The sequence below is a fragment of the Lampris incognitus genome, unplaced genomic scaffold (assembly GCF_029633865.1).
Source record: "Lampris incognitus isolate fLamInc1 unplaced genomic scaffold, fLamInc1.hap2 scaffold_412, whole genome shotgun sequence".
NCBI lineage: Eukaryota > Metazoa > Chordata > Actinopteri > Lampriformes > Lampridae > Lampris > Lampris incognitus.
The window spans coordinates 5,001-25,031 of NW_026611371.1; the positions used below are offsets into that span (position 1 = coordinate 5,001).

Genomic DNA, 20,031 nt, shown 5'->3' on the forward strand with positions numbered 1-20,031 from the left:
TTGGCATTTAGGAAACAATTTCTTACTAAAAATAACGCCTCCCCTGCTTAACCAATTAAAAAGAACGACCCGCGTTGTATGACTCAGCCAATCAGTTAAATTACGAGGTCGAGCTTGTGGTTACGTAGAGACGTTAGGTGGGCGGCACTAATGTGGACATTTTATTGGCGGTAAACAAAGCTAAAACTTTGTCATGGTGAAATTAATATGGACATAAGAAAGCGATTTGGGACAGCGTCCACGTCGACAGTAAGTCGTGGCAGTGACGGCCAATTCTCAAGCTAATGATTCGGCTGATGTTTGCTCAGTTCTGCGTCAAAGTCGGCGACTCCAGCAGTTCTGGTGGTGAGCTCATAAAGCCACTGAAGCACCTTGGGAAAATGTCTCCCCTGCTTTGTACACTGTGCTGTTTAAGAGTGGTATTTGGTATTGTTTGCGCCTTCGTAATTGTGGCTATGCTTCTGGACGAGCGCGCATATGGTTGCATAATTATGTATACCGGTTCTTGATGTGGCCTAAAGGATGTTGTTTATCCTTAAATTTGTTGTGTAACCTGTGAAGGTGGTGGCCCAATGTATACGTTTATTTGTTATGCAGAATTGCCTCCCGCAGTGCTGTATTAAGTGCAAAATATTTAACGGATTTCCCTGTCTTAGTTTATAACCTCCGGTTTTGTGTAATGCGTGCGCGCGCGCCTGTGTGCATAAGTGACAGTATGTATGTACGGCTCTCTGTCATAGTTAATTTCTTTCATGATACATGATAAAAGCTATGTGAGGTGAACAAAACGCCCCCTGGCAGAGGTGATTGCCCGTCCATTCCTTATGCTCTGGCACCGGCCCTGTATGTTGTATGTGCTTTATAAAGGGTTAGGTGAGTTTGGTTTGTTGATGATACAAGGAGGTAATAATGGAGTTGGCAGAGTTGAAGATGCTAAGATTTTCATTGGGAGTGATGAAAAAGGACAGGATCAGGGACGAGTATATTAGAGGGACAGCTCAGGTTGGACGGTTTGGAGACAAAGCAAGAGAGACAACATTGAGATGGCTTGGGCATGTGTGGAGGAGAGATGCTGGGTATATTGGGAGAAGGATGCTGAATATGAAGCTGCCAGGCAAGAGGAAGAGAGGAAGGCCGAAGAGGAGGTTTATGGATGTGGTGAGGGAGGACATGCAGGTGGCTGGTGTAACAGAGGAAGATGAAAAACGGATGGTCCACTGTGGCGACCCCTAACGGGAGCAGGCCGAAAGAAGTAGTATTAGTAGTAATAGTAGTAGTAGTAAGTTTGTTGATAATAGAAGGAGTGAACATGTAAGAAGTGAACACGGTTGACTTAAATATCCATCCATTATCCATTATCCAAACAGCTTATCCTGCTGTCAGGGTCGCGGGGATACTGGAGCCTATCCCAGCAGTCATTGGGCGGCAGGCAGGGAGACACCCTGGACAGGCCGTCAGGCCGCCAGGCCATCACAATACAAATAGAATAAAATATAAAGTACACTAATAATAATACAGCTAACATGATTTCAATATGGCTCCAGCTTTAGCATCAGCATTGTTCTATACCTTGTTCTGTCAACTGCTTTCATATCAGAGAGCAGATGAGGTGGAGGTGCCTATGGAAGACGGTGAGGGCGAGGCAGGGACAAGCAGCACTGACTTGCAGGTAGTTTATAAGACAGCTTCTTATTATGCATACTTAGAATTTAGCACGATGACCAACTTAATTATTTCTTGGGTTATGTATTGGGTACCGTAGAAATTCAGGAAATGGGATTCAAATCACAAATTTTTTTCTGGGGGAAGACCCCCAGACCACCCATTTTGTTGTAATCCCCCCACTTCTCAAACCAAAGTTACGCCCTTAGTAATAGAGGTAGTTGTTTCTTTGTCATAGCAGAAATACTCTTGTCTCATGAATTGCCCGTCTTTGGTATCTGCTAATTGTAGTTAATTAACAAATCATTGTCGCTGTAAACTAACAGTTGTCAAATCGATACCTTTTTCATTAGCTGTGGAAAATTAGTTCTTGGTTAATGTGTCAGATTAGCGCTGAAATTGTTTGACTTGCAAAATGGGGCCGTTTTGATTTTCAGTATTTAATATGACGTGGCTGTCTTTCCACATAACTTTCTGTCTACACAGAAAAGCGTATTTGGAGTTGGTAGGGATTTAGTGTCTCGCTCATGGGCACTTGATCAGACCAGTCACTTGAGGTCATTAGAGGTTTAGCCTGGAAACGCCAGGCCAGCCAGCCATCCCAACAGGACGTACCGACATGAAAACAAAAAAAGCTGCCGGGCTTTCGAAACATCTGCACCCTGTGGTAAAATGGTTTTGGAGACTTTAAAGCACAAGATGGCTTAAGAATCCCCTCAGAAATGATTATGTTCAAGTATAATAAAATCAAGTAATACTAGATGGATAATAAAACAAAATATAAAGTGACATTTCTATGTAATAGTCATCAATAAAGCAGCGATCAAATACTAAAATGTGCTTGTCGAGTATTTCAGACATGGATCTATTTCTGCTAATTGGGATTTGATATTTGTAGTCACTGTTTTTTTTTTCAGGCACCAGTGACCAGTGAAGTTGATTTTGGGAGCAAGAGCTCATTAATCTAGTTTTTTAATCAATGTCTTTCTCATTATCTGTGGGACGTTTGTTAAACTCACGCCTGGATGGAGATATTGACTGTCTCAGCTTATGTTTGGATCATGAAAAAGACTGATGCTTTATTTTCACGGCTACATAGTTTTATTATGGACTATGATTTACGATTATTTGCGGCTGTCCTTGTTCGTCTCTTTAATTCCACTACTCTCGTATCAACTCTGATTTTTGAAGTCTCTGTCTCAGTCTGAGTCCATTCGTATCGTTATATGTCTTCGCCCCTGTCTCTTTCTACACGTATGCCTCTCTCTACTTTGAGTTTATCTATTCTCATATGAAAGAAAATTAGGAGCATGAAAAGGCCCGTTCTTACTTTCAATGTCCAGTCATCTGTGCTTTTTTTCCCCCCACTTTCAAGGGAGCTTAGATTTATCATATTGAAGCACTTTCTTGCAAAATATGGTACCATTATTGCGCACTTGGCCATCTCGCTAACAGATTATACTGTTTGTAAGGATTAAATGCTTTGCTGAGGATAATTTCACATTCACTTTCCTCAACGTCCCACAGCATCATTTAAGCATCTGGCATATTCTCAGTAGCAAACCACTTTCTCCAACCTCTATGCTGGGACAGGCCTAAGTAATAAGCCTCAAGTTTTTATTGGAGGTATAATGTGAGTCAACGCATGAGTAATGGAGATTTTAGACTTATTTATAGTGGTGAAACAAGTACATTCACAAAATTAATATTTACTCAGAATCTTGTAATGATACATCTGCCATGATTTATATTATGTCTGTCGGCAGTGCAGCGAACTAATTTCCGTGTCAACAGGCTGCAATGTCTAGTAAACCCTCCACATTCATCAGCCACTTATGCAAAGACGAGGACCCATAAATAAAATCTCTCAGCTGCTAAAGTAACTGATACAGTAAGCAAATGTAACAAAAAAAAACAAAACACAGCTAAACACAGTTTTTAGGTGTTTTCTTAATTCTACATCTTGTTAATCGCTTATATTTGCTTCATGTTAAGAAGATTAGGGGATATTTCTGACGTTTTTCATATATTTGCCAGAATTGTAAGTCTGTAATATTCAGCACACAATGTACATTTAATAATATTTGAGTACAGCCTAGGGCGGCACAGTGGTTAGCATGGTCGCCTCACAGCAAGAATGTCCTGGGTTCGAGCCCCGGGGTAGTCCAACCTTGGGGGTCATCCCGGGTCATCCTCTATGTGGGGTTTGCATGTGTCTGCATGGGTTTGCTCCAGTTTTCTTCCACAGTGCAAAGACATGTAGGTCAGGTGAATCAGCCATACTAAATTGTCTGTAGGTGTGAATGTGTGTGTCGGCCCTGTGATGGTCTGGCGGCCTGTCCGGGATGTCTCCTCGCCTGCCGCCCAGTGGCTGCTGGGATAGGCTCCAGCATCCCCGCGACCCTGGGTGAGGATAAGCAGTTTGGATAATGAATAGATGAGCACAGCCTCAAACAGTCAGAACCGATACTACAACTCCACTGTATTGAAAATGCTTTACACAGCAGCATTTAAATTATTTATTGTTGGTATATAAATCCTCCTGATTTCATCTTATCTTAATTTCTAGGATAAAGTGCAGTGTCTCATTGAAAAATATAAAATCAATGATTTCTTTGTAATGTTAAACAGTGGACATCATTTGATCGTTTTTCCCGAATTGCATTGACTGCAGGACTTTGATTTGGAAAACATTACAAATGGTAAGGGGTGTGAACTGCACCTGTATTCATGCAATTCACTCCCCTTGAATCATATGATCTCTGTATGAGAAGACATGAGAATCATGTGTTCACCCGCTCTCACCCTGACCATATACTACTATGCTGCAGACATTATAACATCCTGCTGTTATACAGAGAATGTAACACCCTTAAACAGATCTTTTCAAACCTTGTAACTAGAATACTGAATGCATTTGTCATGGGCTATTATGGGTCTATAAATTTCTAACTTGAGTCGATTTGACATCCATCTCAAATTAAGATAGCTATTTACACAATGTTTTGTTAACCTTCCCTCTAAACTACCTTTCCTTGGGCTAAGGGCACTCTCTCGAAATTGTATTATCACAAATGCACAGCTGAGAAAGAGCAGATCTCTTACAGCCATCCATCACCCTTACAATTGTAACATGTTTTCATCATACTGGCTAGATGCTAGATGGAGATTATGGAGAAAGGCCCCCGGGGGAAGGGATCAGGGCAGCATTTAACCCCTTATGTTCTGTGTGTATGTGTATGTGTGTGTGTGTGTGTGTGTGTGTGTGTGTGTGTGTGTGTGTGTGTGTGTGTGTGTGTTTATGTCTGGGTGTGGTCTGCATGTTGGTATTATGTGTGAATGTCCATGACTGACTGAGTGATCATGTTTTACACGATTGGTCCGCCGAGCGCTGAGAGGCACGAGGGGAGTGCACACAGTTAAAGCATCCCAAATAACAATCACTCTGACAAAACACTCACTGGCAAATTCACAAAAGGGTTGCACGGCTTTTGCGGCTGCTAAACCTGCACAAATAAGGCAAAAAAGAAATTCTCAAAGCACCTGCAAAGGGTGAAATGCACTCCTAACTGCACTGCCAAGCATTAGGATCTCGGTGCTCCGGTGCTATTTGCATGTATTTAAATTAGGCAGTATGCATACATTTGGTGCAAAATTGACCCCTTTTATGCAAATGAGCCTCATTGCAACAAAAAAAAAAAGTCCAATTCACAAACACCAATGCTAATAGCCACACGCAGTTAGAGTGAAAATGATTAGCGTCTTCAGAAAGTTGGCAGTAACTGATGCCCAGACTTTCCAGTGATCGTGGCAACAACGATTGTAGCCAGGCAAATGCATCGCTATGCCAGCGTGCTCGTGCTTGTGAGTGGATATTTCACTTTTTGATTTAACTGAGACCAAAATTGCTATACTTGATGACATCAAGGATGACACTGAACCTACCTACCTGTGTTCTGGGCACAAAGCCGCCATTTATATTTTGCTACATGGGTAATTACAGTCAGAGGCAAAACAAGCGCAAATTGCACTTGGCTGCAAAATTTTATGGGCGTGTTTGCTCTGCAATATCATTCGCGCAATATCTTTTGTGAATCGGACCTTGAGATGGGGCAGATGGTGGTTGCAGGTGATGTGCAATTCATGGTGCTATCAGCGGCCACAATCTGTTCTTTGTGAATTCGCCTGTCAATACAGAGTGAGTCTTAGAAAAACTAGAGACATCCACAGATAGAAACTGATGAAAGGGGAGTTAACATAATTAGAATAGGTATAAGGCATACTTACAATTAAATTAATTTCTCTTTCAAACCAAACACCCCAAGATATGAGTTGAAAGCTTTGTTCTAGCTTAAACATGTTATGTGATGTACACTTGAACAACAAATATTACTGGGACCACTACAGGAAATTACAAATGAACATTTAATGTCCAGGAATTCACATTGGAGATACTACCACTGACTATCCTTGTAACTAAGTGGCCACAGTTTAGAACACTGACCATACATGGTCCAGCCATGTACTAGGTTTTGAACTAGTGTGGGTCATTGTATGATGGCGACCAGGTCTGAATCGTTTGATACCCACAAGCAACATGGACTCATGATTAATGTGAATAATAAATGTAAGTAAAATTAACTTCACTGTGTTCTGAAAATACAATGGCGATGTTGCAGTGGTGGACGAAGGGAATGTTTTAAAAGCAAACAAGCAGACAAACTGACCTATCGGCTAACCAGCTGTCTCTGTGTTGTAGAAATACAAAGACATGGAGAGTGTTTTGACAATAGAGGAGGTGGATGGTGCAGAATTGGTGAAGAACTTTGCTGAAGAGATGGAGGAGATGCTGGGGAGGAAGATGAAATCTGTCAAGGTAGAGACATGGACAGTACACATTCACACACACACACACACACACACACACACACACACACACACACATATATGTATATATATATCCAGAAAGAAAGGAGAGAGAGCGAGAGAGAGAGAGTATGAAGGTAAATTTGGATTCTGATGTTTTGGAGGTAAACTTGTTTTTCAGTGGTTGTAGCAACAAAAGTCCTCAAATTGGACAATAATGAGTATCTAAGGGCATCCGGGTAGTGTGGCGGTCTATTTTGTTGCCTACCAATACGGGGCTCTCTGGATCGCATCCCCGTGTTAACTACGGCTTGGTCAGGTGTCCCTACAGACAAAATTGGCCGTGGCTGCCGGTGAGAAGCATGATGTGGCTGTGTGCCTTGGTCGCTGCACTACCACATCCTCTGGTTGGTTGGGGTGCCTGTTTTGGGGGGAGGGGGAACTGGGGGGAATAGCGTGATCCTCCCACATGCTATGACCCCCTGGCGAAACTCCTCACTGTCAGGGGAAGAGTAGCGGCTGGCGACTCCACATGTATTGGAGGAGGCATGTGGTCATCTGCAGCCCTCCCAGGATCAGCGGAGGGGGTGGAGCAGCGACCAGGATGGCTCGGAAGAGTGGGATAATTGACTGGAGAAAAGGGAGAGAAAAAAAGAGTATCTATGTAGAGGGGAAGAGAGAGGGATATTTTCACCAAACAACCATGTACCAAAATGCGTCTGAGCCATTTTAAGCGTTTAATGTTGTCCAGCACTTTGCAGACACAACAAAGAGCCGATGAAACCAAGATTAAAGTGAAAATTTAATGTAGTTTTGAGCCATGTCTGTGAACCTGTTGAACATTTCAGTGAAAATACAACTTATCCAACATAAGACGATCTGTACATTTTTCCACAGAGGTTAGCAGAATCAGCAGAGGACGCTGATCTTTACCATGAGCACAACGAAACACTGGAGGTATGTAAGAACATGGTATACATGGTATATATCTGGATGCACTTTAAAACAAATAGGTGTGTATACTGTCTGTACTGATGGGAAGTTAATACAATTCTATTTCTATTTTTCTTTTTAAAAGACCTCCCTGTAGTTCAGCTTCTCACAGTCGGTCTTCTTTTAAATCAACTGTATTATTAATATTTCTTTATATTCCTTGTATTATATTTCAAGTTTCTTGCTCTCAGGGATATCATGGACCTAAAAGATGCCATAAGTCACACACCACCCTACATTAATACATGGCCTAAAAACATACTTCTCAACATTTTCAGCCTTTTCTGATGGCTTCAAATATCTCAGGTCTTTCAGTACTGTCCAACCAAAGGACGTAAACAGAGAAGGAAGGGTCTTGCTGTAAAGCACACATCTCAGTGGCTCATCTGCTTCCTTGTCCTGTTTAGTTTGACTACTTTAACTCCATGCTGATCAACACGGTGGATGCGGAGGGGAACGCAGTGCCGCTGGGAGGAGAGTTTTCTCTAGAAGAGAATGAACACTTCAACAAGATTCCAGTCAACACACAAATAAGTGACATACAGGTCCCCACTAATGTCTATAATAAAGGTAAACACACACACGTGCACATATACATACACATGCTTCATGTGAGCATATGCACACAAAATACCCTCATACGCTCTCGTTTTAACTGGCACATAGTCACGTACAGTATCTGAGCATGTGCAGAACAGTCGTGTGTTTTCAAATGCATTCAAAACTCATTCAAAACTTCTCTCATTGTCTGTTGTTTTTTTTTTGGACCCCCCCCCGATTGTATCCGGCCAATTACCCCATTCTTCCGAGCTGTCCTGGTCATTGCTCCACCCCCCCTTGCCGATCAAGGGAGGGCTGCATACTGCCACATGCCTCCTCCGATACATGTGGAGTCGCCAGACGCTTCTTTTCACCTGACAGTGGGGAGTTTCACCAGGGGGATGTAGCGCGTTGGAGGGTCACGCTGTTCCCCCCAGTTCCCCCTTCCCCCTGAACAGGCGCCCCAACCGACCAGAGGAGGCGCTAGTGCAGCAACTAGGACACATACCCACATCCGGCTTCCCACCCGCAGACACGGCCAATTGTGTCTGTAGGGATGCCCGACCAAGCCGGAGGTAACACGGGGATTCGGACTGACGATCCCTGTGTTGGTAGGCAACGGACTAGACTGCTACGCTACCCGAACGCCCGTCTTTCTTTGTTTTATTCTCCATCTTTCATCCTTCGCGCTCTGTCTTGGCACACTTTCTTCTCTCTCTCTCTCTCTCTCTCTCTCTCTCTCTCTCTCTCTCTCTCTCTCTCTCTCTCTCTCTCTCTCTCTCTCTCTCTCTCTCTCTCTCTCTCTCTCTTGCTCTCTCTCTCTCCACCTCACCATCTTCCTCATTTTCACTTTGTGTCTCTCATGCTCCTGCTATTTGTCTCTCTGTTCCTGTCTCTTTAGACCCAGGCATTCTGAATGGAGTATACATGTCTGAAGCTCTGAACGACGTGTTCATTGATAACTTCCAGAAGGATCCAACTCTTACCTGGCAGTACTTTGGCAGTGCAACGGGCTTCTTTAGGCTATATCCAGGTATACACAGATGGAAATAAAAACCCATGCACACACATAGAAAATGTACATCCGGTATGTGAAATGATAGATGCTTCCTGGCAGTTGATTTGACAAATCGGATGATTTTATATGGACTTGATGTTTTGCGTCTAATTGAGGGCAGGTGTCAGTTTGTTACAGTGGTTGACGAACGGTGCATGTGTACACAATTATTGTATGCGTGCATAAAGAGAGAAACACACACATGCACAAACATTCAGAAGCTCATACACACTCATACACACATGCAGTAATGCTTTCCCCCTGTGCTAGCACAACGCTGAAACAAAGTGTAATGAAGTGTAGAAAAAGGTCCAGATGCACAAGGCAAGCTCTTACACAGCAACTGACGATGCAAAAGACTGTCAGTCAAACTTGATGACTCAATCTCAGCTGAACTGTGTGTGTGTGTGTGTGTGTGTGTGTGTGTGTGTGTGTGTGTGTGTGTGTGTGTGTGTGTGTGTGTGTGTGTGTGTGTGTGTGTGTGTGTGTGTGTGTGTGTGTGTGTGTGTGTGTATGTGTATGTTTGTGTGTGTTCATGCTGGTTGCAGGGCCACACAAACACAAGCCATAGTCCGTCTCTCTCTGTCACAAATACACTCACACATTTACACTCAGCATTTGTGTGTGTGTGTGTGTGTGTGTGTGTGTGTGTGTGTGTGTGTGTGTGTGTGTGTGTGTGTGTGTGTGTGTGTAGATGAGTAATTAGTGAAGGGTCCATTGTCCACAGCCTCAACCATTACTCCCTCATTTAACCATCTGCCACTATGCATCCATCCATCCAGCCATCCATCCATCAATTGATCTATTCCTCCATCCCACCGCCCAACCAGCCACCAGCCAGTTTGTCATCAATCTAGCTATGCACCTAACATGAAACTAATCCATATTCTCCAGTCCACATTAGCGAACCAAAAGAAGAATGAAGCTCTGTCTTTTACCCCATTCCTCATTCTCTCACACACATACATATTCACACATTAATTCACACATATATTCTATTATGACATGCTTTCTTTTTTAGAACAAATCAACTTTTAGTTTATTTTAAGGCTTATTAGTTTTTATCACATATCTGGTGTCATTTCTTTTTCTCCTCTCTCTCTGTTCCTCTCTCTCTCTCTCTCTCTAGGGATCCAGTGGACTCCAGATGAGAATGGTGTCGTGACCTTTGACTGTAGGAACAGGAACTGGTAAGACCCTCTGTCTCTCTCTGTCTCTCTCTCTCTCTCCCGCTCTCTCTCTTTCGCCTTCTGTTCCACTTCCTTGTTACAGGCTACAACACACATGAATACACTTTGGAGTTCCTTTGTGCCTGTTCATGTATGGTATGGTCAGGAACGAGTATATGAGAGGGACAGCTCAGGTTGGACGGTTTGGAGACAAAGCAAGAGAGGCAAGATTGAGATGGTTTGGACATGTGTGGAGGAGAGATGCTGGGTATATTGGGAGGAGGATGCTGAATATGGAGCTGCCAGGCAAGAGGAAAAGAAAGAGGAGATTTATGGATGTGGTTAGAGAGGACATGCAGGTGGCTGGTGTGACAGAAGACGATGCAGAGGACAGGAAGAAATGGAAACGGATGATCTGCTGTGGCGACCCCTAATGGGAGCAACCGAAAGTAATAGTAGTGGTAGTAGCATGTATGGTATGGCTGGGGACCATATGAGATTCATTCATTGATGAGTTTTCAAATGAAAAAATCAAACTGATGAGACTCATTTTGATATTGTTCATGGCCAGATAATGGGTCTTAAAGTCCTAAAGTTGGAAATGTTCTTCCTCAGAAGACATGAACATTGTTGTCACAGTGTGAGAAAACAAGTAAGAGTACTGCTACATGTGTGCATGTATGCGTTTCATCAGTATTTAGAGGATAATTCAAAGGTTAGTACTAGAATAGTGTATAATAGTAAATGATTGAGTTAAATTGCATTGAATTGAGTTAAACAGATCTTTAGAAACTCTGAAGAGAAATGGTCTTGCTCTTAAATAGACTGGGTTATACACAAGCATTAAGTGCATATTCAGAGCTTATCATATACATTACATTATACAGTTTGGAGGAATCGATGTTAGATGGATGAAATGAGATTTTAACTGGTGTGAATGAGAAATTCTCTCAGCTTTTCCTGCTTTAGACCAGTCTGCTCTACAGTAAGATTTATCTGACCTGCTGCCACTAGTTCTTTCCATCTGCTCTTATGTTTCACTGCTGTCCTGGGAATTAACCAGCACACACACACACATAGGCACGCATGCACGCACACACACCTTATGGCATTTGTAATACCTTTTTCACACATGACCGCCTGACCTTGACAGCTTTTTAGCCCATGTAAGCCAGATTTTTGTTAAGACATGTTCTGACCTAAAGTCAATTGTGTATGTTGTGAGGACAGATATACGGGTGTTGAAAACTACATGCAAGATGAGATAAAGACCTGATGAGACTGTCATGACTGTGGATAATAATTGTATAAGAAATAAGCCGAATAGTTTATGTTACCTGGCCATTTTTCAATAGCAATAAGTGTCAAGTTTTGACTGACAGATCACAGCCGTCATACTTCTGCCAATCATCTGACTTAATTGACCAGTTGTTGACCTGGTGTAGGCTCCTTGTTTCCATGACAACAAATTAGATTCCAGGAAGTCTGTCTGGTTCTTAAATTCAGTGCTTGGTAGGGGGAGAGCGACAGGCAAGAGGACACCGTGGTCTTGGAAAGTCGTCGATCACTGCTGCCGGCGGGGAAATCTCGTTTGTGTTAACAAGCTTAGAGAATCACGGGATGGGAATAACAGGATAAGAGGGAGGACGGAAGGAGAGAGAAACAAATGAGGAAAAGGATGTTTGATGGGTGTCTGCAGTGTCTGCTCAAGTCTACTGTCTGATGCTGATAAATAACATGCGTCCTGCTGTCTTGCACAAATCTTATGTTAACAAATGTTGAAAATCAAACCTACTTCTTGCTGCTAACCTTTCTGTCTCTGCAACTCTCACTTTCTCTCCAATTTCTATATATATAAAGCAAGAGTTTATGTTTGTATGTTAGCTTAAAAATCCAGAAATACTCATTGTAGAACAAAAAGAAAGGTATCTTTAGAATCAGCGCTTTCCAAGGATGGCACAGTTCGAAAAATGTTTCAAAAACCAAGTAAAACATTTGATTTATTTGCGAAAGAGGCATTCCAACGATGCTTTGTGGAGACTTCCGGCAAATCCTTCCAGTGGTCGAGGGAGGCACTACACCTAACATTGTCAATGCTAGCCTGAAGGCACGCACCATGGTTTACCCTAAGGCGCTTGAGCACTGACCGATTAATACACACATTGGCAAAGAAGCTTGACTGATTGAAAATGATGACATTTGATAATTTTCGTTAATGAGATTAGTTCATTCGACATTCATTTATCACATGTATCATATCATAAATTATCCTATATTTCATCATCGATTATATCGTAAAGATCAGATCGTGTTGGTTGTTTTGGTGAGAACATTTCCCCTGGGCAACGGGCAATGTCGGGTACCTCTGCTAATTAATAATAATCCTATAATGATAAACCTCTCTCATTCTCTCTGTTTCTCTGCCTCTCTCTCTTTCTTTCACACTCACACACCTTATCTTTCTCCCTTTCTCTCTAGGTACATTCAAGCAGCCACATCGCCCAAGGATGTGATAATAGTGGTGGATGTTAGTGGCAGTATGAAGGGACTTAGACTGACCATAGCCAAACACACCATTAATACAATACTGGACACACTGGGGGAAAATGACTTTGTCAACATCATCGCTGTAAGTAACTACATAAATACACCAACATGTACACACATGAATGCTTCCACAAAAAAACACACACAAACACAAACATACAAAATACACATACGCAAACATAGACACACACACCTTGAGCTATCCAACTAGACACTGTCTACGCATGCCCTTATGCATGAGTTAGAGATTAACACACCCTGACACACAAACACAAACTGGTACACACACACACACACATGCATGCACACACGTATACACACACTGACCTTCATAGCACACTGACAAATGCTGATAAACAGGCAGAGGTAGACACGTGGAGCTAACGGACGCACACACACGCATTCATTTAATGAATTTAAAAATGTAATACTGCTGAACTTTCACATTCTCTTCAGGGTTTTTTCAGTTTTTTGGCACGGTGTAGCTCTACAACTGTAGGTCAGTGTAATAAGCATGGTTTAAGCAGGATATATCCTGGCATTACTCTGTGTGTAATCGTATGCCTCTGGCAAATCCTCCGTCCTTAAGCTGTTTTTTACACAGAATTTAAAGCTATACTATGATGGTTAGTTCAGTCTCTCTGGTATCAAAATCATGTTTGCAGAACAGTTCATTTCAAAATCAAAATTCATCGATTTAAAAAAAAAAGATTTCACATTTACTAAAATGTTTGTGTTGTGAGTTTTTTAAGCTTTTTGCTTAAAATGCCTTTACACAAAGTCACATTGTTTGAGATGGAATTGTTCATATTTATGAAATATTGGGTGTTTTTCATTCTTTAAATGTGCTTTGGTTTGAAATGAAACTGTTCTTGCACATTGCAGCAGTGTTACTGAAGATAGGTGGCACGTTGGCGCGGTGGCTAGCGCAGTCACCTCACAGCAAGAAGGTCCTGGGTTTGAGCCCTGGGGTAGTCCAACCTTGGGGGTCATCCCAGATTGTCCTCTGTGTGGACTTTACACGTTCTCCCCGTGTCTGCGTGAGTTTCCTCTGGGGGCTCCGGTTTCCTCCCACAATCCAAAGACATGTAGGTCAGGTGAATCGACCATACTAAATTGTCCCTGGGTGTGTGTTTGTCAGCCCTGTGATGGCCTGGCGGCCTGTCCAGGGTGTCTTCCCGCCTGCCGCCCAATGACTGCTGGGATAGGCTCCAGCATCCCCGCGACCCGAATTCGGATAAGAGGCTTGGATAATGGAGTGATGATGCACCGAAATGGCACGGCCAACATCCCACCTATACAAAAACCCTTCATCAATATTGTACATTAGAAAATATAATCTAGTATACTGTAGTATACTGTGATCTAGTGTACTGTGATTTCAGTTATGCTTTATTATAAGATTCATATTATTTTATCATGTTTATTTTTAACTTTAATGTTTGTGATAGTATTATGATGCTTTCCTTGCCACACCTCTACAAGATATTTACTAAAAGGATTTACTTCAGTTTTTATTGAAAGTGTAATTAAAGCTTCACAGATAACTCATGGTTAAATAAAGATCATATAAAATTTGGCTTTTTGGTGCCTAAGCTGTTGTGTGTAAGGCTGTCTCTCCCATTACCCTTAACTTTTACCTTTTACTCTCCATCTTGTCATGGAGGGATGCATAAGAAATAGGCCGACGATGTGACTCTGCACTTGGGCCATGTACGTTTCAAAGACTGGGTTGGTTTCTTGGACGTTGGATTGATTTTTGATTTAAGTTTCTGTTGTGTGTCTCTCCTAGTACAGTGACTACGTTAGCTATGTGGAGCCTTGCTTCAAGGGCACACTGGTACAAGCTGATCTGGATAACAGAGAGGTAACACACACACACACACACACACACACACACACACACACACACACACACACACACACACACACACACACACACACACACACAGCTAATTAATTCACTTAACCTCCATCAGCCTATTAATCGTAAGCTGCTCAGCTCTGAGCAGTTGTCTAACCCACTAAAGACCTCAATGCATCAAACTGCACCAGTCAAGACCACATGTAGCCATCATCAACATTTTGGATTTTTCCCTGTTTCAAGAAGGCTTTTTTTGCATAGAAACCATTAAAATAAGTGGTCACTGTTTGATATGGTGATCCAAAAAGTGATTGAACGGGTATTATTACTTTTGCTGTTGTAACATCTGAATTATGATGATGACAGTGATATGATATGAGGGCTCACATCCCCGATATCACATTAAAATAACCTGTTAGCAGTTTCCAATGGAAACTCAAGACCCACTTGTTTTCCTTTGGTTCTCATTTACCCTGATCTTTTATGTTTTTTTGGCAATCAAATTTCAGTGTCTGCCATCACTGATAATCTATTTAAAGTACATTCTCTGATTTTTTTTTTTTTACATCTGTTGGTCAGATTTTTGTTTCCGTACAGTTGTGATGTTCTATAGCATTTGAGGTTATGGTAATGCAGTCCTCTGTTTCTAAAGGAATTATTTCAAGTGCTTCATGTTGCAAAGACTTCTCAAAAGTTCAATTCCCAAAATGTTGGGGTTTGATGATTATCGAAAAGCGGTCATGAGGACAGTGCTGTTATTACTTCAGCTGGATGAATCTGAGCGTTGTTTGGGAACGGTTTTGTGGAGCTGGCGTAGATCTGGCAACGTGAACCCATTCTGGATGTCAAAGGTCAACATGCTGGCTTTCACTCACAGACCAATTGTTGACAATAAGGTTTTCCCCGAATAGACTCTCTTGTGTGCTAATGTGCATGCATACACAGATACTTACCCCCCCCCCCACACACACACACACAGGTTCCTCAGCCTTACCTAGCACCATAAAGCTGGGATTTAACAACACGAACATGTATTCTGGATTCTCTCCATCTCCTCCTCTGTCACCCTCCTCCTCCTCCCTTTCCCCTGCTTTTTATCCGCTGATCTACCAATCCTCAACTCCTTGGCCTGCTAGCTTCATGAGAGTGAACATTTTCTTTCTAATAGTCACGTCTTCTCTTCTCTTCTCTTCTCTTCTCTTCTCTTCTCTTCTCTTCTCTTCTCTTCTCTTCTCTTCTCTTCTCTTCTCTTCTCTTCTCTTCTCTTCTCTTCTCTTCTCTTTTCCTCTCCTCTCCTCTCCTCCCCTCTCCTATGAGAGAGACATACAGTATGTGCTGCATCTACAAATGCTGTCATGTAAATAGAGCTCCTTTTCCAAATCATTAGTGGTCACACCATTCACATCTCTCTCCTTTATGATACCCTCACTCTTATGAAATTATTTTCCTGTGTGTTTCTCCCTCCAAACCTTCACCCATCTTACTGTATCTCACCATTTGTCTTTTTCCTTTCATTCTCATTCTGCATCGATGTTATCTCTTGACTCCCCTCTTTCTTTTCTGTTCCAACATCTGCTGTGGACTCAAAACGTCTGGTGTGTGTGTGTGTGTGTGTGTGTGGGTGTGTGGGTGTGTGTGTGGGTGTGTGTGTGTGACCTCTCTATTGCTATTGCTATTGCTGATGGAGATTAAGATGAGAATAAACAAATGGTGAGGTCCAGTCCTGTGAAAGACCAGCGGCTGGGGCGTCTGGGTAGCGTAGTGGTCTATTTCGTTGCCTACCAACACGGGGATCTCCAGATCGAATCCCCACACATTTATTTGAGTGCATGAAAGAATGGGAGACATCAGCAGAGGCAGAATGAATGAGAGGGAGAACGTGTGTGTGTGTGTTTGTGTCATTTTGGGGGTGTGTGTGTGTGTGTCATTTTGGGTGTGTGCCCTACTTTCACTCTCACTTCATTATGGAGCAGGTGAGGTCATTGGGTGCAGTTTTAAGCGTTTCGCATGACCAGCTAACAAGAGATTTGATTGGTTAGCTGGCCAGCATGGCAGCTGGTAATAGAACAGGCTTACAGATGTTGACTATCACGCATACACACACTGAATTGTCGCCTTCTTACTGTCTCACACAGACATGCACACACACACACACACACACACACACACACACACACACACACACACACACACACACACACACACACACGCATAGATACACATGGTCATCCTTTGTCTTATGATCTATCTCTCACTTTAATGTACACTGATGCGCGTGCACACCCCTCCCACATCTAGATGATATGCATGGATGCCCACACTGTCTTCTATTTCTCATTCTGTACCAAATTAAAGTTTTGAAGAACAGAAATACATATATCTACTACAGAAATACACACGTCACCCAGAAACACACATAGATGATATACATATGCCAACATGTCATGCATCAACCCAAACAGACGTATGTTTATTGCAGGTGATTGTTTCAGTCTGGTGTATCTTCATGGTTTCTCCTGATATAGTTCCCACGATGAACTTTTTACTTCGGTTGACTCCCGCTGTGAACCCTTGCCCCTGGGAAAGTAATCCCTTCCAGGTTTTGATGAAACAAAGAACGATTTGGTTCTTTAGAGATATTAGCGGCATCGATGACAGCTTCTCTGTTGTTTTCATTGGCCACCGCTTGGTGGCATTTAATTGGTTCTATTCCAGCTGAGATTTACTGTGTCGTGAAGCCAGTAATCACAATCCCAGTGTTATTGTGGACATGGTTAGAGCTAAAAACACTTCTTTGTTGAGAGGAGACAGTTACATGGTGCCAAATGCTTTATAACAGTGGCTCTGGGTGATCCTGTAGGCTGCCTCTACCTGTATTTAAAGCAGAAATATAGAAGCTAACCGGTAGAAGGTGTGCTCATGCACAAATAAAACCTCATTCTTGTTGAAAAATGTATGCACATCATACTGCATGAACATCATTGTCAGCACCATCACATCAACAGGTCTTTGGCTGTTCACTATTTCTAACGCAATTATATCACGTTTGTGTGTGTGTGTGTGTGTGTGTGTGTGTGTGTGTGTGTGTGTGTGTGTGTGTGTGTGTGTACACTATGTATCCTTATGTTGGAAGTGTTTGCATATTGCACATTCAAACAGAGTACGATGTCCTGAGCATTGTCTTCTGTTCTACATAACGTGATATTTTTGTAAATACACTTCTATTTATGAGACAACACACCAACATCCAAAGGAATTGCATCAAGTGCAACTGGACTTGGTTGCACTTGATTCAATTCCTTTGGATAACTATGACCTGGATGAATGAGAACATTCACAGACAACACACCGACAGCATCAGTGTTGACACATGAAATAAATTCAAAGACTTTGTGTCTCCGTTGCTCTTGTCTGTCTTCATATATGTCTACTTTTTATCATCTCACCACCTGTAAAAAAAGCTCTCACTCATACATCGATAATCCATTTTGATCTATGTATCCCTCATATCTCTCTCTCTCTCTCTCTCTCTCTCTCTCTCTCTCTCTCTCTCTCTCTCTCTCTCTCTCTCTCTCTCTCTCTCTCTCTCTCTCTCTCTCTCCTTCATTCCAGCATTTTAAGCTTTTGGTTGAGGAGCTCCATGTTAAAGGAGAGGGAAAAGTGAAAAAGGCCATGAAGGAATCTTTCAAGATTCTCAATGAGGTTTGTATTCCATCTACAACAATCACAAAAACTGTTGCTATCGGGCGTCCGGGTGCCGTGGCGGTCTATTCCGTTGCCTACCAACACGGGGCTTTCCGATTCGAATCCCTGTGTTACCTCCGGCTTGGCCGGGTGTCCCTGCAGACACAATGGGTCGTGTCTGCGGTCGGGAAGCTGGATGTGGGGATCTGTCCTAGTCGCTGCACTAGCGCCTCCTCTGGTCGGTCGGGGCGCCTGTTCGGGGGGGGATGGGGAATGGGGGAATAGCGCGATCCTCCCACGCGCCATGTCCCCCTGGTGAAACTCCCCACTCTCAGGTGAAAAGAAGCAGCTGGTGACTCCACATGTAACGGAGGAGGCATGTGGTAGTCTGCAGCCCTCCCCAGATCGGCAGAGGGGGTGGAGCAATGACCCGGATGGCTCGGAAGAGTGGGGTAATTGGCCGGATACAATTGGGGAGAAAATAACACTTCAGTTAAAAAGAAAAACAAATCATAACAGTAATTTAGGATTTCTCTAGCAGTGAGTTTGTCTTAAACCGTGGGCCAATGAACGTGAAATATAAGTTACTGGATGTCATTTCTAGAATAAAGGAGCAACCATGAGAAAACAGTAAGTTCTTTTCTCAATCCTAAAAAACCTGTGGGAGAAACATACAACCAAATTCAAATTATACTGCACGGTGGCGCAGTGGTTAGCACTGTCATCCTGGGTTTGAACGGGGGGGGTCCCAGGTCATCCTCTGTGTGGAGTTTGCATGTTCTCCCCGTGTCTGTGGTGGGTTTTCTCCAGGTGGCCTGGTTTACCCCACCATCAAAAAGACATGCGTGTTAGGGTTAAAGCTGCTGTCTGTGTCCCTGACCGAGGCATGGCAAGACGAACTGGAGCACGGCGGCTGCCCACTGCTCCTAGCTACACAGCTAGGATGGGTTAAATGCAGAGAAGAATTTCCCTATGGGGATCAATGCATTTTCATCTTTTCTCCTTCATGTTCTCATATTTTATTTCACATTGTAGGGCTACAATATGCTTGTGTGTGTTTGTGCATGTGTCCGCAGGCTGCAGCACGGGGCCAGGGCAGTTTGTGTAACCAGGCTATCATGCTGATAACAGATGGGGCCATGGAGGACTTCCAGGATGTTTTCGAAGAATTCAACTGGCCAGAGCGACGGGTAGGACACACAGAGCAGGAAACACACCAACATACAGAGACGCACATACACACACACACACACACACACACACACACACACACACATACATACACAAGTCAATAAACACATGCACCGATGAATGTACACCATTCACAAGTCATCATTCACACGCAGGGGATCATACTGTTATTCGCATACAATGAGACCAAAGCACAAACACATGCGCACAAACCATAACCATGCACATACACAAATACAAGGCATTATTGTCTATCCTTAAATGAGTAACTATTAGGAGTACAAATGGCTGGTACTTAATTTCTAACCATATTTTAAAACCGTTGCCTTTTCAGGTGCGGGTGTTCACGTATCTGATTGGACGAGAGATGACATTCGTTGACAATGTCAAATGGATCGCCTGCAACAACAAAGGTAAATAGCATAACTGATTTGTGCCTGAAAAGTTGCTATTGTGAA

General features: G+C 42.8%; 1 protein-coding gene across 1 annotated transcript in view; it reads left to right on the plus strand.

Annotated features, from left to right (window-relative positions):
• The window catches only part of LOC130133608 (voltage-dependent calcium channel subunit alpha-2/delta-4-like), a gene marked incomplete at its 5' end in the record, with an annotated part of 31,996 nt that overhangs the window by 2,573 nt on the left and 9,392 nt on the right, over positions 1 to 20,031 (plus strand). Inside the window, 10 exons of the mRNA XM_056302062.1 lie at positions 6,422 to 6,538; positions 7,426 to 7,485; positions 7,929 to 8,091; positions 8,963 to 9,094; positions 10,248 to 10,308; positions 12,766 to 12,916; positions 14,627 to 14,701; positions 18,311 to 18,400; positions 19,459 to 19,572; positions 19,908 to 19,986. Coding sequence (XP_056158037.1) covers positions 6,422 to 6,538; positions 7,426 to 7,485; positions 7,929 to 8,091; positions 8,963 to 9,094; positions 10,248 to 10,308; positions 12,766 to 12,916; positions 14,627 to 14,701; positions 18,311 to 18,400; positions 19,459 to 19,572; positions 19,908 to 19,986 — 1,042 coding nt within the window. The remainder of the gene's footprint in view (positions 1 to 6,421; positions 6,539 to 7,425; positions 7,486 to 7,928; positions 8,092 to 8,962; positions 9,095 to 10,247; positions 10,309 to 12,765; positions 12,917 to 14,626; positions 14,702 to 18,310; positions 18,401 to 19,458; positions 19,573 to 19,907; positions 19,987 to 20,031) is intronic.